The following is an 18,036-nucleotide window of genomic DNA, read 5'->3' as shown; positions in this document are numbered from 1 at the left end:
TTGTCTGTCCAATGACTGTGCTTGGGATAAATCTCAGCATCAACTATTGTCTAATAAGACTGGACATTTACGTCCCCACTGGATGTGCTGCTGGGTAGTGCGCGAGGGAGGAGCGTGACAGGGATGCTGCCATCGAACAATCTCGAAACCTCATGAAGGGAATGTACACCATGTCCAGAAACGATATAGGTAGAATTAAAGACACATTTTACCTTACTCGCCTGTAAAGTTGGTGCTGTGAGTAAAAAATATCCTAATTGGGTGTGCGTTTGCAGCATGCTACTATGAGCACAATTCCATCATCTATAAATTAGGCCTTTTTGAATAAAATAAAATATATATATATGGCCTTAATACCTAATGGACATACATCTACCCTCGTGTTTTGTGGTTATGACATGGAGAACTGTATTTTACAATCCTGGTTTATCTGCTTGACCACAATGTGTGATCTTGGGACAATTAATGCAATACCATAAAAACTCAATGTCCTTAATTTAAAAAACTGGGAGTGCTTAGAAACGGAATAAACTTCAGTATGATGTGTCCATAGAGCACAAGCACAGACAGAACACATACGTAGGAAACTGTATGGTGCATTCACACAAAAGCACACAAAAAACAAAGAAACACACATGCATGCAGGCAGAACAAGACAGTTACAATATTCCACCTGCATAACATGAGCTGCTGGAAACTTGAGAAATCTGTCTAACACACCAAAGTCTACATGCGCTGGCATTTTCTGGGCCTTTTCCCACAGTAAATACCTGCGGTTTTGACTTTGGGATATTTACCTTGGGAACATGTTCCAACAAGCTTCTATTTGTGATGTGCGATAACAGGAGTTTATACATTTATCCAGTGAGCTTGGACACTTGAATCAGGCCATCAGAGGCACTGATATAGACAGCTAACACACAGGGGCACACATTCGAGTGCACACAACTCATCACAGGCACACCTGCCTAGTTGTGAAGTGGGACTACGATATGTGTTACATCTTCAGTCAGTGATACGTTTTTGGCTAAAATCATTCTGAATGCAGATATCTCTAAGCCCATGCTTCTAATGTTAAAGGGAAATGCATGTCCCAGAATGCAAAGTTCTTTTGACTAAAAAGCTGTAGGTAACACACATTACATGGGCGGCTGAGCAACAGTGCCTGTGCACAGAAGGACTCCCGAACAGATAGATGGGAAATTAGAAAAAAACACATATTTAGCCTTTACAGTATTTATACTTTGACCTGTTTGCGTTGTTGCTTTCAAGTGAATAAATGTGATTGCGGCATTTTATAACAAATGTCAGTTTGGAGGCTCACTTTCAATAACTGAACTCTATCTTTCTTCAGTTGTAATGTATATTATCTTGTATAGTGATTTATGCAGCACTGTGCAAAAAAATATTAACAAATAAAGTCAGTAGATTACACTTTACGGTTATTTTGTTATGATGGGCTACTCAAAGTGCGTGGTGTACACAGCACACAATGGGGCCATGCGTGATATCTGTATAAGGGTACCTATACAGAAAGGATTCTTGTAACAGCAGACACTGCAGGGCACTCATGGGGAAAATGAATACAGGCGGTTACAGTTAGTACCTGCTTCAAATGCTTTTAATCAAGAATTGTATTCGCACACAGTGAGTGTCCGCTGCCACATTAATGCAGCGCACGCGACGCTCCATTCCTGAAGCACGACCTGTGCATTCCTCCCTCAGTGCACAAAGCACGCGCCTTTCCCAGGTCCAGGTGTGAGTACTTGTCACCTGGGCTGGGTGAGCTGCTCACGCATGGACCTGGCACTTGAGACCTCGGGCTCGGCCAGTTACAAAGACATCGGTTCCACAGAGTAGGGCCGAGCCCTTCTTCTCACATCTCCAAAAGGCGCGTCCCGATGAATGCTGAAGAGGTAACAAAACAAATCCAGAATTTGAGATCGATAATTAGAGTTGAAATGCCTAATCTACAATTGTTGGGCCATTTTCTTACTTGCAAAATAGTATATTATGAGAAGTACCTTATACTGAAATCTACAAACCTTTACCACCGATCCTTGGGACAGGAACACAGACAAAAACACCATTAATTCACAGTATAAGCCCAGAAGAGGAGGCACACCGTGCCTCAAAAACAACACTTGCCTTTAGCTCCCATGAATGGCTTGGATGTCTATGAGACGTTCACAAAATAATTTTAGCAATTTGCAGCGTTATCCTTTAAAAGCCCGGGACTGCCATAAAAATGCCATCAGAACTGGAAAACACCCCATAGCTTCCTCAGAGTTAGGACAGTTCTCTAGCACACAAAAAGTCAACACAGCTGCTAACTGGCCCTCATCAGGGTCACCACCCAGTCCTGGCATTTTATCTTTGTTTAGATTTTATGTAATCTACATTTTTGCCTTTCTATTTCTCGTATGGGACCATAAATCTTACAGTGCAAAGTGGCATGGGGCGTTTTGCAGTTAAGAGGCAGCGCTGCAATGTAAGCTCGGTTCCGTACAAGCCTTTCCATGCCTCCTTGTCGTGTGCGCATGCGTTGAACCCAGGTTCCTTTGCAATACTGCCTCTTAAATGCCATATGCCTCCGTGTCCTAGCTTTGTAGTCCAGCACACTGATGGCTGAATGTAATCTGCCTATGCATATAATGGTACATACTAAAGTAGAAGTTCCAGAATGCAAAGTGCTGTCACCTTACGTGTTAGTACTGAAAGAAGACGTCACATATGACATCAGCCACTTGCATTTTTTGCTTTCACGTTAAACACGCTGCTGAAATAAATGATAAGGTAATCAATTAATAATACATTTGATAATGGTTTGCTTCGTCAGCCACTTTGTACTTTTCAGTTACTTTTCAGAAAACATTAACCATTTAAATCGTATTCAAGCCTAGTATTTCAAAAAGTTCTGAGTTTAAAAAAAAACAGGATGTGATTAAAATACATTTTTACAATGGTGGAGCTTCAAAGGTAAAGAAGCGCATTTTTGCTTCTACAGCGAAGAGAATGATTTATAAAAATCTGCATTTTTGAACTGCCAAACTCTCAAGTGGAAGACAGTCCACCAACCCAGCAGACTTTTCCCTCTGAGGGAGTGCGTCCGATGGGAGGGTAAAAGGCGGGAAGGCTGGGATTGCAAGGATGGCTTTGGAAACTCACATATTCCGAACTTTGTCTCTTCGCACACATTTTGTGCCATTTCCATGCTGCAGAAACTTGTAAATGAACACTGGCGACACCTTGCTGTGCATTACTAAAGTGGCAAAGAGCACTAGGCCGTTCCCAAATGAATGAAGAGGGGTCTCTACAGTGATTGCTTTCCTGTAACAAAAAAACAGAAGACACACTACAATTAAATGGCACTGTTCTGTAACCAAAACGGGTGGGTTATCATGACGTAAAATGTAAACGTTATTAAATAAGCACAGATCTGAGAACTGGAGCTACAACAGTTCGAACAAATCTTTGACGTGTTGTGTTGCTTAAGGCCCTGAATAAAAGAGACACATCCGAGGAGAGCTCCGAATCACGTGTGCTTCACCTGCGCTTCTTTTCTTTTCCTCAGAATGAACATCTCATGAATCTGGTGCAGTCATCGGCTCCTTGCCCAAGGATGGAACGTTATGAGGTGAGCTTGTCTTTCCTATAAGGGTGGACCCTTCATCCCCCATGTCATTATTATAGCGCCGTAGCAAAGCCTAAGGCCTTCTCCAAGCGCTCACGGAGGACAGGAGAGATGCGGGAGAGGACCAGGAGACCAGGAAGACGAGAGTAGCGGCTCGTGGAGGGAGTGCTGCGGGGCGGGGGAGGAGCAGGGTGGGGGGTAATAAACTACGGAATACGGCCAAACGGAGGTAAGTAAATAAATAAATAAATAAAACTAATTTTGTTGCGCGCGCTGCATCGCATTTGGCAATGCAGCGCGCGCAATGAAATTAGTTGTATTTATTTATTTGCTTACTTACCTCTGTTCGGCCGTATGGCGTAGTTTACTACCCCGCACCCTGCTCCTCCTCCGCCCCGCCACACTGCCCCGCAGCACTCTCTCCACCAGCCGCTACTGCGAGTGTGAGCCAGCATCTCGCCCTTGGGTGCTACATAAAGAATGGGCAAGTAGTGTGGTGTAGCACCGCACTCCCATCTCCCCCCCCCCCCCATCCCAACTATAGCTTTTAGACGCAGGTTGCACAGACACAAAAATGGTCAGACACAAAAATGGTAAGATGGCAGAAATCTCAAGGCCTCATTTGCAATCTTTGGACATAGGGCAGCGTTCAAGCCACCCTGCTGCGCTGCCCTGCGTCAAAAGAGAAGGGCAGGATTGCGCCGTATCTATGAGATACAACTCATTCCTGTCCATTTCCCCTGCACTGGCGCACAATGGTCTGCCATGCGCCAACGCAGGCACCCTGGCGCCATGGTGTAAGGGTGTCTGCGCTTTAGGGGTGATTGTTTTTATGCAGGAAGAGACAGCTCCATTGATTGCACAGAAGCAATCAATGTAGGCAATTTCCCCTTTCCATGTGTGCTGCAGAATGCTAACATCGCCGCTTCCACTGCTTGCTTTTCAAGCATGACTTTTTTCTTGAGTGGTAGATATCCTATGAGAGTGCATGTGCTTTTAAGGCATCTCCTTCGTGTATGCGTCTCCCACTGCACCCCGTGTTTCTCTGTCGCGATATTTCCCAGCTCTTCTCTTTTGCGCTCGCTCATATGCTCCTGCCCATTGCCTCCCCCAACCTGCGCCCTCTGTGTTGCTTTCCCCCAACCTTACGTTGCTTCCTCCTTTCTCTCACCCTCACAATTATTGTTTCTGTGTTCCCTCTTCCTTTCACGTCCCCGCCTGTATTGCTTTGGTGTTCCCCTCAAACTCCCCATGTTGCTTCTGTGTCCCCCTCTAGTCTCCCGTGTTGGTTCAGAGCTCTATCCACCTCTCCTCTGTGGTGGTTCCGCGTCCCCCGCTCTCCCGCTTTAAAAAAAAAAAGTTTACTCTTTTTATTTTTGTTTTAATTATTGATGCAACTCTTTTCAGCAACTGAAAAGAAAAAAACAACTGAATTATTTTGTAGGCGAGCTCACGTGTGGTGTGGGCTCCAACAAAATGACGTAGGCGGCCACGTCAAAGGGTTGTGTGCTTTTAGCTCTAGGCACGTTGTGCAACACCCCTGATGCTTGGGCAACAGTGACTTTAGGCATGCGCCTTGGGTTGTCCTGCTTTAAAGGCCACCCTAGACCAGTGGTGTCCAACGTATGTTCAGGAGGGCCACACCTATGCCATGTTTTTAGCATGACAACTGAGCACCGATACTACTTTATGAAATTGTGCCATGGATCCCGCCCTTCTGGACCTACGTTGGATACACCTGTCCCGCATGGAATTCTGTCCTCCTGACAGAGAGTGGGCTGTTGGTCTTCCTGCTCCCAGTTTTCCCAGGTGTGGGGACTCCGAGCTCGATTTTATTAGGGCAATCATTTCACCTGGATAAAGCAGGGGTCTTTGAGATACGTCAGCAGTCAAGCCTTATTCCCAGTTTTGTTCTGGGGTGAGGGGAGAGATACCATGGTTACTCTTGCCAGAACTTACCTTTCCCTTCCCTCGCCTTCTTCCCCACCCCATCTAAGGCTCGCCTGCTCTCAGGTGTATAATGCATGCATCAAATCCCACAGAACTGGGAATTCTGTTGTTTTTTAGGACTGGTCAAGCCGACCCCACAGCTGTGATTCCCCGTCCAATGGAGCGCATATTATTATCACTCACTGCGGGTCGACCTCTCAGACTTGACCATAACTAGCCAAGCTTTCAAATGATGCTGTCTGTTTCCAAAAAGAAACTCCCGCAAAAATACATGTTCTGCTCTGATGTGAACAAATGCTTCTCGCTGCTCGCGAGATTCATATCCTAGATTCAGGGCACTTCGTGTTTTTGAATTGGCTCAGCGCCTCGGCGGGGACGTAGGGGCATATTATCAAGCAGGGCGTTAAAATCATCGCCGCTTTAGTGGCACTTTTCTGCTGCTAAAGCGGCGATAATGGGCTTGATAATATGCCGCAGAGAATTCCCATAGAAGCCCATGTTGACACCAGAACATGGGTTTCTATTGGAATTCTCAAGAGCATATTATCAAGCCCATTATCGCCGCTTTAGCGGCAGTTTTCTGCCGCTAAAGCGGCGATAATTGTAACGCCGTTTCTTGATAATATGCCCCTATATTCTTTCGAGAAAAAAAAGTCACTTCAATCTGCTTGAGGCTTTATTTTCACACGAAATTTACCCGGTGAACATATTGCCTAGTCATTTGCCTGGCCACGCCCACTCTGCCTCCCTTTGTCAGATGTCATTAGAACCCGCCTCTCGCTGGCGCCCCTAGTGACATCTAAATATGACAGGCTGGGCTGGTCTGGGATTCCTACACAGCTTAAAAATGCATAGCTACTGAAACTGTTTACTTACAGTTTTATAACATGATTGTAGAACATGTATGCAAATATACCTGTAAATACAAACATAACTCCGCATCATGTGCAGTGAGTAACAGTACACGCGATCATACAATGAATGCCAACGACACATTCTCTTGACAAACCACACTTCTGACTGCAAGTATGCCTGCTTCCGTCTTTCTGATACTGCATGAGAGGACCCTGGCGCGGTATCCTTTGGGTGAGAACAACAGCTAGTGCCCAATTTAACTGTGCTCAGTTTACAACCTGCGGAAGAATGAAACGCCACACCGGCCCCGCCAGGACTCCAACTTGTCATTTCAGCTCAGGCCGGCGTGTTCAGACACCGTTCAACTCGCTGCGCCTTCTCCTCGAGTTACACCTGTGCTTTCTTCCGACTGACTGAACATGAGTAACTGGCGGCATGACGTCATTCTCGTCAAACAGGTGATATGTTTTTACAGAAGCTAAGCAAAGTAGGTGCACAGGGAAGTGACCGCATTGTATTTATAAATACTCACAAACTCACGTATACGACATGCATACATATATTGTGATATAAAAGCGCATGCACCCTCCTCTTGGCACTAGACCGCTGCTCCTGCCCGTAAAGTATGGTTTGTGTACTGTCTCCTTCCAGTTAGAAGCCAGAGGCTCCAGCTTGACGACGGTGGAGTAAAAACGTCGAACTCACGCGACAAGTTCTTCTATTTTAAAAAAATCCTCCGTTCAGAAAAGTGCACCTGGAAGTCCATCTCGTTGCCTCTTACAATCAGCCCATTCGGCAGAACAGCGCCTAGAAGTGCTGACAGCAACAAAGTGCTAGATGAATGCTCTGTCACAGACACATTCCGCACTTTGGCTAGACAGGGTCTGTTTCTCAACGGACCGGACCTCTCCATCCCATGTGAAGCCCCTCTCGACCCCGACACCTGCTTCTCCTCACATGAGTGCGCCGGTGCCTCGAAGCGGGTGTTCCTGTGTGCAGTGGTTAGGAGACTGAGCTGGTAGCGTCCGGACAGGCATTTAATCTAGGCGGTGGGGGGGGGGGGGGGTGGAGGGAGGGGGCTCGCTTTTAAACCCTTGAATTGCGAGGAGGGGTGAGGGATGCTCGGGTGGAATCCCGTCCTCGTGACGTCACGGACGAGCCCCTCCTCCCGGGCCCGGCGGGGGTCCTCGCTGGCACGCGCGGGGGGGATTCCCCCATCTGTTGCTTGTCAGTTTCCCAGGCTCGGAGCGCTGCAGGGGAGGAGGGTCGCAGATCCGCGGAGTGGACCACTGTGCGTCCCACCGCGGGGGAGGAGTACTCTGCCAGCGCTAGGTGCCAGCCTCTCCTCTACGCCTCGGTGGCACACATCCCTCTGCCACCAGGTCTACCAGCTGCCTCTCTCCGCCTTCCCGGCGCCAAAGTGAGTACTGAAAAGTTTTGGAGCTGAAGTGATGGGAACTGAGGGTGGTGGCGGGGAGGAGGTGAGGCAGACGGAAGGGGAGGGGGAGAGTGAGCCGAGCATACTCCGAGTCCTTGCTGTGCAGGAGTGAGTGATATAGCTTAGTTGGGTCGTGTTTCTTACGTGAACACTGGCGCTGCACACTGCATACCCAAGGTGGATATCACAGCAGCACCAGGGGCGTGCTTTCCATTAGTGCAGCCGGTGCAGTGGCACCAGAGGCCAGAAGCCTGAGGATCCACTGAAAACTGCTTATTGGACGGACGCTGAGGAGGTTTGGCAATGAAACTAGTGTGTACGAAATGGAATACTTTGTATGCAGTGTCAGGTGGTGAACAGTAGCTTGCGCATACATGGGTACACTGTGGTACACGCAAGCGCCTCTGAAAGGAAGGTGGGGGTCAGCGCATCCCATGTCAAGCACAGACTGACCCTGCCCCAGCTCTGTCGCAGAGTCTCAGAGCACCGCTCCCTTGTACAATCTCACCGTTAGCTCGCGTCCACATCTGCTCTCTCAGTTTTTTTGTCGTGTACCCTTCGTGACGTCCTGCTAACTTGACTTTATAAATCCTCTTCCCACCTACAGTACACCTTAGTGGTGAAGCGGGGAACTTGTGACCTCACAATGATGAATACTAAAAAGTGATGTGTGGAATGTCTGAACTCCTCGCTCGAGTGCTATTCGCCTTGCTTTAATAATAACTATTATCAAGAGATATGGGAAAGCACCGCCACCTAGCGGTGAAAAGGCTGTATCACAAACCGAGGGAAGCTCTCCGGACTGCTATATTCAGTGAGAAATTATGCAGCAATGGAGGACCACATTATGCGGCAGACTTGGCTAAACTATGTGACAAGAAAATGAAAATTATGTGGTATAATATGTCACACTTTGTACCAATATAATCGATCATTTTTTTCATTTATACTTCATGGTCAAAAGTTTTACATCATCAATAACTTCAGCACTCAAATGCAGCGCCCAGAACGGTTACCATTTAATATTTGCAAAGGGTCTATACTTGCAGGTACAATGTGTGGCTCTTCTTTCAGTAAATAATGATCAATTTGAGCTAGAAACACAATTATTGCTGAAATATGCAAATAAAGAAGCAGGCGGTGGAATATGTGGCAAATGAGGTAAATCCATAATTATGTGGAACACGTTGTGGCTGAATTGCATAATTCAAGTAGTCCTGCCTATAACGCTCACAGAGGAAAGGCACCCTGGAAAGAATCGTGGGAGGGAACCAGTTTAGTTTTGGCGGCTGGTTTTGGACGGGTGGTGGCGGTGAGGGTTGTGGAAGGGGGGGGGGCATGGGGGATGAATGAGTGGTTAATTGGGAAGGAGGTAAGAACGCTGCAATAACGTATGCTGGTGGTCTTTTCCCCTCCCAAGAGACTTCCCTCACACCATGTTGTCTCTATGGCCTACTTTAGCCAGACCCCCGAGAGAAGGGACCGCCATCTTCAAGGGTTATTTGTTACTGCAGAACTGCTGCTTCACAGGACGCTGAGGTTTGGAGACACGAGGGTAAAACCGGAGACCACGTTGGGAGTCTGGTTACTAGAACAGCTGGGAACATGGCCGATTAGAAGGGCCAAGTGAGCCTCCTCACTTGCTGTGCATTAAAAAGGCGCCTGGTCGCATCTGTTGCTGACCTCTGCTCCCTGACGCCCCACCTTGACGCTCGGTGCACGGGCTCTTATTATTGGGACCTGCACTTCCTGAACTAGTATATTGTCTTCCATTTTAAAGAGGGCAAGCTACTCAACCAGGTTGCTCCAGCGCCTAGAGCAGGCCACGTAGGCGCTATACAGGCAATCCATGAATGAATTGACAGACTCACAGCCTCTGGACAGGCTGTACCCGTGCACCAGGACTGGCTGCAGAGAGTGCCACTGAAGTCTTTGAGGCAACACATGGCTTCTCCGGGTTCTTACCCAACTGATGTGTTTCTCATCTTTGTAATTTCTACATTTTATCTTGGGGTACTCGTTCCTCAGGAAACACTTTTTTGTAAATTCCATACTATAAGTCACAAATATACTTGAGTATATTTTTGTGTATCCGAGGGACAGATGCAGGCCGCTGCATGCCAACATTGGTATATTATGAAACCATCCAGTGTCCATCTGGCATCTGGTTTGACAATACTCTTTCTGGACAGCCAGATAGTCAGTCTTGCCAGGTCTGCTCTTGCCTCTTAAACATGCCAGGCAAGATCCTGGGCCTTCTCCCCGATGCTGCCAGGAAGGCAGTAGCCCAAGCCCTTTTGATCTCTAGACTGGACTATTGTAATGTGCTTTATCTCGGGGCCACCCAAAGGCGTCTAAGAATGCTTGAAAGAGTGTAGAATGCTATAGCGCGGATGCTGCTAAACATTCCTAGATACTCTTCGAGGGGATCAGCCCTCATCAAACTTCATTGGCTTCCAATCAGGAAAAGAGTATATTTTAAATCTTTATGCTTTTGTCACAAGATCATAAACCTGAAAGGACCTGATAGCTTCATCCCCTGATCCCGCCTTCTCATCCTAGAAGATGTCTCAGGTCTACAGGAGCAGCGCTCACAGTGATCCCTAGGGTGGAAAGAGTGCGAATGGGAGGTCGCTCATTCAGTTTTCTGGCCGCCAAAATGTGAAGCAACGCCTCCCCCCCCCCCCCCCCCCCCCCCCACCCCTTGGCCGATCTGAGTCTGGATGCTCAGAAGTGGTCTTTCAGATGAAAATTTTGACCTGGATCCTTAGACAACCATAACTAGGCCTTCTCATGTGTATTGGATCACTGCGGTTCTGGAACCCTAGTGCAGGGAGTAAACGTGCTATACAAAAGTTTAACATAACATTTTAACATAACATATAAGATCGGAATTTTCTTTCAGGAAGTACAGGTGTGTATCGCCTTATGCCACTTCTGTGGCACCTGGAGGAATATTCCTGCCACCCATCGTAGGCAGGAAGTAGATTTTTGTTAACTTTTGTCACGCTGTACTTCTGCGAATGCACAGAACCTGCATTCGACGGGTGCACAAAGAGTGAATTGTGAGCCAGTAGAAGTTCCCATATTTCCCCCACCCACCACAGCAGCCCCCTCCCCAAAATATCAACCCCCTTGAAAAAACATCAAGGAACTTGCAGCATCTTTTAAAATAAAGTTCCACAGAACCTCTACAGGTGATTCCCCCCAGGTACACATATGTGCATCTGAGGAAACTTTGTTTTATATTTTCATGTGATTTCACCTGACAGTCCGCTCACTGACTGACGTGGCACCACTCAACCCACACCTGAACAGCCGGTGAACACCTAGATCAAAAAGCTGTCAATCCTTCAACTCAGGTACATACAGGAACAAACCCCTTATCACCAGGCAGATTAACGGTAGCGTTTGAGAACTACTAAACAGGGCCGGAAGGGAATCTAATGCGCTTCCTCTCAGTCCAATTGTCTGGTTGCACAGCCTTTGCTTCTGTCTTTACTGTCATAGCGCCGGGACACTCTGTTGAGTAGCTATGCGCTCTATAAATCCCTGGTTAACATAACATAACAGGAGACATGGTGCATGTCAGTCAGCTCCATGCTGTCTGAGCGTGAACCGATCGGTTGTTTGTTTGACATCACAAGCTATCAGGCAAGGGCCAGACTTTTCTCAGACTCGTTCAATAATCAGAGACAGATTTTGTCCTCTTTGGGGTTGGTCAGTGTGCTGTAGCTGATGCGCTTTCAGACTGAAGAAGCTTAAGGTTGAACAATATACAAAAAACTTCCACTATATGGTGAGTAAAAGAAATCTGAAAACAACCAACCTTCATTCCGCGTGATATAATTAACCATGACGAGTGTCACACTGAAGGACACGCACCTTTAAAAACAGAATAAAAAGCAGAACAAAGAGACAAAAGAAAAGAAGAAATAGTCTGCATTGAGCTCGGTCTCCTTGTCCTGGGATTCAAACTACATTTAAATGGAAATAACTGGCTCTTTTTCCCCAATCAGAAGCCCATGAATACATTTATTGTGACAGTTTCCTCTGATGTGTTTTTTGTGCTCGGTGCGGATTTCAGCCCGCTCGTCGCAGAGGATGAAGGCAGCGCAGATAATTAGCGTGGAGGCGAGGCCGGAAATAGACGGGATAATTTTCGACTCCGAGGATCTTTGTGGAAGTGATAACTAGGCCTCGCGCGCCCGCGGTGTCCTGGTCCGCGCTCCCTGTTATTATTGGCCACGGCGGGTGGCAAATGATTGGTTCCAAGTGAACACTCTCTTTATCTACCAATGGGGGCAGACTTCTATCCGCTCCCGTTATGTGCTATTTTAGAGAGACAAAGGTTCTTATTATTTTTGGACTCTTCTTTCTGATTTCCTTAAACGGCCTAGCTGCTGAGGGCGCCAGTTGTGTCAGAGGGGGCGTGGCAGCTTCCAGGCACTAATAACAATAATCTGTTTGTTTATGCCGGGCATCGCGCCTGTCTTTCGGGTGTAGAGCGCTGTAAATACTGGGTGTAGGTTTTACTGTTACCCTCTCACGTGACACTCATTTAATCGACCCAGAATGTAACTCATTGGCTTCTAAACCTTTGATATGCAGTTTGCACAGACTGCAGGCGCTCTTGGCTTAGCCTACTGAGCTATTTTACACGCTGGCAGACTGAATCCCTGCTCCCAAACGCTTGGCAGGCTGCAAACCTTAGCAAACACAGGTTATATAATTGGTCTGGGTGGAAAGTGACTGACAGTGCAGACAGAGGTTAACGGTTTCAAGATTAGGATTACGGGAGTTCTCTTGGTCACCACATTCAGAGCCCAACACCTACTGCTATCACCCCTAGCATTGGTTGTCAAAAGTCATGTGATGTTACTTTCTGTACTGCCATTGGCGGCCAAAGAGTGATGATGCCGAATTCCCTCGATCCAATGATGGCACTGGAAAGAATATGTGGCAATTGAAGGAACAGAAAGGGACGCTCATAGAATGCCCCCATGAAACACAGAGTGCAGAATTTATTATTTTAAGTACTTCATACAACCACAATGCACAGGTCTACTCAAAGTGCACCGGAGTCGTGTTTCACGATTACTTTTGACTTTAGTAATTGTTCCCATTACACACCTTGAAGTGTTTTTAATGGGAGTTAAGGGGAACTCTTCCCCGTCAAGGCGGTAGTCGACTCAGATCATCTAGGTTTTCTCTGGTGGCTCCAGCAGCGCCCACTGCTGTCCAACATTGAAGGGTCCTGTGGCTGGGTCCACTCAGAGGTCATTGCAGCCTGAGTGTCTCACATCCTACTTTCTTCTCAGACTATTGTTATTAGGTCAAAGAATTGCTTAATTCGAAGCAAAGGCTGTTGTATCGGGCATCGAATAAAGAGATGTACCTCTAAATGTATTCACGCATTGGTTTGTTCTTTAAAATAAAATAATGGCCCCGAGTTCTTGGTTCCCACAATGTGCAGGAGCTGTACCGAAAAAAACTGTCTCCCTCTTCTCATGCGTACGAGATATCTTGGCGTCGCCGGTGCCAGCAGAGGTGCTGGCATCGTGGTATATAGCATTCATAGCGCCTGCATAGCACTTGTGTGGCCCAAAGCGCTGTGCAGTGCGATTGTTTCTGGCCTAGTCTATATGCATGGTTGCGTTTATAGAGGGACATATATGGGAATGTATTGAGGGCTGCAGATCCGCGAGTGGCCCACATCACCGACACCTGTCACACTATCAGACGCCGGGCTCCCTGCTCGAGGCCGGGGGTTTCAGCAGCTCGTTCTTAAGAGCCCTCGCCGCGGATAAGGGCAACACTCCGGGCCGTCCTTTCCCAGCCGCTGCTCCCGCCTTATCTCGGCGCGACCTGGGAGCGGGGTGCGAGGCCTCCATCCACCGAAGACCTCAAACACGCACGGATAAGACACGAGGGACTGAAGGATCTCATCGCGGGAAACCCCCGTGCGTCAAAAGAATCCGAAGCGCCGGTGTTTCAGATAATGCACCCGCGGCGCTATACGTGCAGTGGAAAGTCGTGTGAGCAAACGGGCCCGTGTGTGAAAGATGAGTGGATTCGGGAGTGTCTGACTTTTTAGTGCTTTGCTTCTGTTAGAAGCGCTAAGCTGCCTAAAGCTCTGCACTTGAGTCTCTTGTACGGGTATCTCATTACAAGAGACTGCGGGGTGGAGGGGGCAAGGCAGGGGGTAACACAGAGGAGACAGCAGCAGACAGAATGGAGAGAAAGGAGACAATAATAGAAAGGAGGGAGGGAGAGGAAGTTAAAGTGAGCAAGGAGACAGACAAGGAGTGAAAGGAGAAGGCGCCAGCCAGGAAGGCGTGGACAAGAGAGGAGGCCACCAGAGAACAACACTGGGGGCTCCATCTCTAGCACGGTATTTTGTACTGGACGTGTATCCTTCCGACAGCAAAGCTATGCTTGACATTACACGTCCTCTTGCGCTATGGTGCAAGGGTGTGTGCGTGTGCGTGGCACGTGGCAGCCAGAAGTGCGCAAGCACCGCAAGAGAAGAAAGCAATGCATTTCTGAGCAGTTCTGGTGCCCACAGCAAGTCTTTGTTTGACTCAGTTAATCTCCACAAATGTTACTGCTGCACAATATAGCATGAAAAGTCAGGAAATGTGTTCCCCAGTTTGGTGCAAACCCTGTAGTGCGTGGCACCTTTTTGATCCCAGTAATTATTTGTGTGGAGATGAGACCTTCATTCTGTTACCCTTTCTGTTCCAGGTTCTCCATCTGACGTGGCCCACACCATAGGAGCCCCTCCTTGGCCAAGAGAGTGGTCACTACAGCAAAAAAAATCAACGAAAGAGGGAAAGACGACCACACCGAAATGTGGGGGCCCATCTGCCTTCTGGCGGGGTGTGTCTTAATCCTTGGGGTGACCAGCTCTGATCTGTTTCATCGCTCCGGGTAAGTCGCTTTGTGTGCGCATCACTAGCCGGCCATGGCCGTTCCCAGCACATGCACGCCTTCTTCCCATACACAATGGGCCGCACACTGGTCACTGGAAAGAGAGGACAGACAAGTAACACGTTACACCCCAATGAACAGCTTCATAGGGTCTGTGTTCACAGAGCTTGCATCAGCTCTGGAAACACAAGCACAATTGTTGTGAAATATTTTGACATTTAACTCACTGTGATGAGCCGCACAGAAAGAGGCCTAGTTATGGCGATGGCCCTTGATGGAGAAAGCACCATTGTTTGTAAACATGACCTACTTGCAACAAAAAGAACTAAAGAAATCAACAGCAACTGATGTGCAAAGAAAGCTGTATGAAAGTGGAATGTAGAGCTCCATGCAAAAAAAGCATCTGCGTGTAACTTCTTAGAAGCCCTGAACTGGGCACTCGTTTTCTACAGGCCTATCTTAATTATTCTGCCGCACAGGGCAGACAGTCTAGTTGCTAAATTGTCAGTCATGAAAAAAGGAGACCAGAGCTGAAATCCAGGCTTCCTACCTCAACTAAATAAATTGATTTGTCCAAGAACACACGATGGGGACAAGTAGGGGGAAGCCAGGATTAGACAGCTCAATTGCGGAAAGTGCGTGCTGCAGAGGTCCATGTTTAAACTGAAGGGCAAAGGCCAGGATCCACTGAGACAACTCAGCCTCTCATCTTTCTAAGGAAGATGAATTAAGTGGAATGAGTCAGCCAATGGATGAGAACATTTAGTTTGTGGGCGGCGATGTATGAATCTCATTGTTAATTCTTAGTCATAAAAGATCAAATTCTGTTTCAGACAAAAAAATGCACAGCGAGAACGACTTATCACAATGTTTTCCAGAATGAGGTTGATGTTCTGTTTTCGTTTTACAATAAAGTTCTCAGAGATTAAATAGTACAGAAACCATGTCCTTGCCTTGACCTTCGAGAGGTGGCCAGCGTACCTTCCATGGCTTTCTTGCATGTCAGATTGGATTATTAAAATCACAAAAGCCAAGGCCTCTAGAGGCGGTCCAGGCACCCTGTGCGCCCCACCGCCCTCTTCCAGCCCTGATCCCACATTATACCGCAGTGCAGGAGGGCTTGGGGCGGGCGAGGATGCGCATGGCTGTCGACCACTGCTGAAGCGGCAGAAAGTGCATCTGATACCAGTATGTTCCTCTGGCTCTCGGTTCTCAAGCTTCCGCCTGCTGTGGCTTCAGCCGAGCGCAGGGATTAGCATCTGAAGGGTGGGTGATGTTTGTGCAGACATGTGGCGGTGATGGGAAAGAACCACAGCCCTGAGTCAGGGCCCACTGAGCTAATGTTCTGCCATTTAAGCAGCAACACCAGTTCCTTAAAGGGTAGTCTGCATGAATCCCTAAATGTCTCAGTCCACCTTGGTGCAACCATATCTTTGTGAGCGGTGGATGCCGGCTGTGAAAAGGTGTGGGCAGTGCTTAATTTGTGCCGGGCACCGGCAGGAGCAGAATTTATGTATACCATCAAACTTTGACCCAAACCAAAAGAAAGAAAGGTAGAAAATGAAGAACGAAGGAGCAAGAGAAAGACAGGAAAACAGTAGCAAAGGGAGCACGTGGGGACGAAAGATCTGCACGAGTTGTATAAGGAGACAGGAAGTGTAGGGTGGTGGAAGAAGGCATGCGTGGAAACAACAGCCTTGGTATTTACTAACTTGATCATTCTACAGCACAGACAGCGGGCTCCTAAGAGGCGCTGGGGCCCGGCACTTATATGTTTGTATAAATGAAGCACTGATGTGGGGGTGTCACGAGACTATGGAATCGACAGATTAGACCCCGTGAGGCTGGCAGTACTGGTACGGATCCTGCAAAAAGTAGGTATTGGCATCAGTACATAATCCGACTGGTTCTGCTCACAGTGTGGACTGTATACAACGTTTACAGGTGTTTCTAACTCTGGATGGTTGCTTCTGGCATTGGCTCAGATGCTAATATCGGGCTTACAACCAGTTTGGCTCACATAAACAGCCTCATGGTTGGGCTTTACTATGGCATGTTAGACGCGAGGCCTCCACTCACCAGCCGGCCAATAGAACACATCGCTCCATCTTTGATCTCCACTAGGGACCTGCCAAGATTTGAAAGCTAGCCTAGAGCATGGGCGCTTGATGCTGTGACCCTTTGTCCTTCATGCTTTCTCACTATGTATATCCTAGGGTGGTCCTAGAGACCACGCACAAATAACAGGTCCCAAGACCACACTTTTAACAACTCATCAATGCCTTCTCGGCTTGGCTGCCCGGTGGTGGTCCTCTCTTCAAACTACTGTGCACCTCAGCGGAACAACAGAAAGGGTGCACCCACATCCGTACACAAAATGCGCTGCACCGATCCAGCGCTATCTTTTATACGGCACACCATGCATGAAATACAACCAAATACAATGCCCACAGGCCACGTTGACTCCGGTCAACGACAATCCCAGACCCATGAAATGCGCACAGCTTTAAAAACGCTATGGGGTCCTTCAAATGGTAGAATACTCTTTACAAATGCATGTAACATAAGATATACATATGTCTTGAAATGTCATTCATATATGGCTAGAAAGTGAAGAATGATGCATGGATGACAATCTGTTGTTTTTGGGGTGCTGGCCACCCTACACTTTTTCACAAGGATGTTTTATTTCTGATTGGTTTCAGCCGTGGGGTGTGCTTGGCAAACACACACAGTGCACCACAACTCTCCTTCACCGAGTCTTACGTCCAGCCGGTCTACCAACCCTATCTAAAGACCTGTGAGGGCCACCGAATCTGCAGTTCATACAGGTAAGGTCTAAGACACTGGTTATATAATTATCTATATTTTTCAGTTTTTTCTTCTTTTCAATACAAACCCCTCAATAGTCAAAGACAAATAAAACCAGTCAAACACCTCTGTCATTTTTTTATGGCCTTTAACAACAGGTTTGACTATTGGGTAAGGTATGTACTATTTATTGACACCCCGAATGTGCTTAGGACCTCAACACATCACTTATGACCAACAAGTGCCTCAGCAGATGTCGTCCTCTGCTGATGAACTGTTCCCGCTGCTTGACTACTGCCCATTGAAGACAGAAGATTATAAAGGGACATCCTGCAAGCTCCTGGGTGGTGGCGGGAGATTGAGCGTTGCAGTAATTCCTGGAGCTGGACCATACCTAGAATGGGCAGTCGTCTAC

The 18,036-nt window shown here is 47.5% G+C and overlaps 1 protein-coding gene across 3 annotated transcripts in view; it reads left to right on the top strand.

Moving 5' to 3' along the window:
- Positions 1-18,036, top strand: part of EGFL7 (EGF like domain multiple 7) — a 50,853-nt gene that overhangs the window by 10,560 nt on the left and 22,257 nt on the right. For 2 of the 3 annotated variants that reach the window (XM_085612919.1, XM_085612929.1), the window contains 3 exons: positions 3,575-3,637; positions 14,625-14,810; positions 17,516-17,641. In XM_085612919.1, coding sequence (XP_085469045.1) covers positions 14,731-14,810; positions 17,516-17,641 — 206 coding nt within the window. In that variant the 5' untranslated portion in view covers positions 3,575-3,637; positions 14,625-14,730. Of the gene's footprint in view, positions 1-3,574; positions 3,638-7,677; positions 7,860-14,624; positions 14,811-17,515; positions 17,642-18,036 lie in introns of those variants that run through there. The other variant, XM_085612938.1, reaches the window with a different exon arrangement.

Source organism: Triturus cristatus, chromosome 1_2 (genome assembly GCF_964204655.1).
Source record: "Triturus cristatus chromosome 1_2, aTriCri1.1, whole genome shotgun sequence".
NCBI classification, from domain to species: Eukaryota; Metazoa; Chordata; class Amphibia; order Caudata; family Salamandridae; genus Triturus; species Triturus cristatus.
The sequence above is the reverse complement of the archived record's forward strand: the minus strand, read 5'-3'. Positions and strand labels throughout refer to the sequence as shown.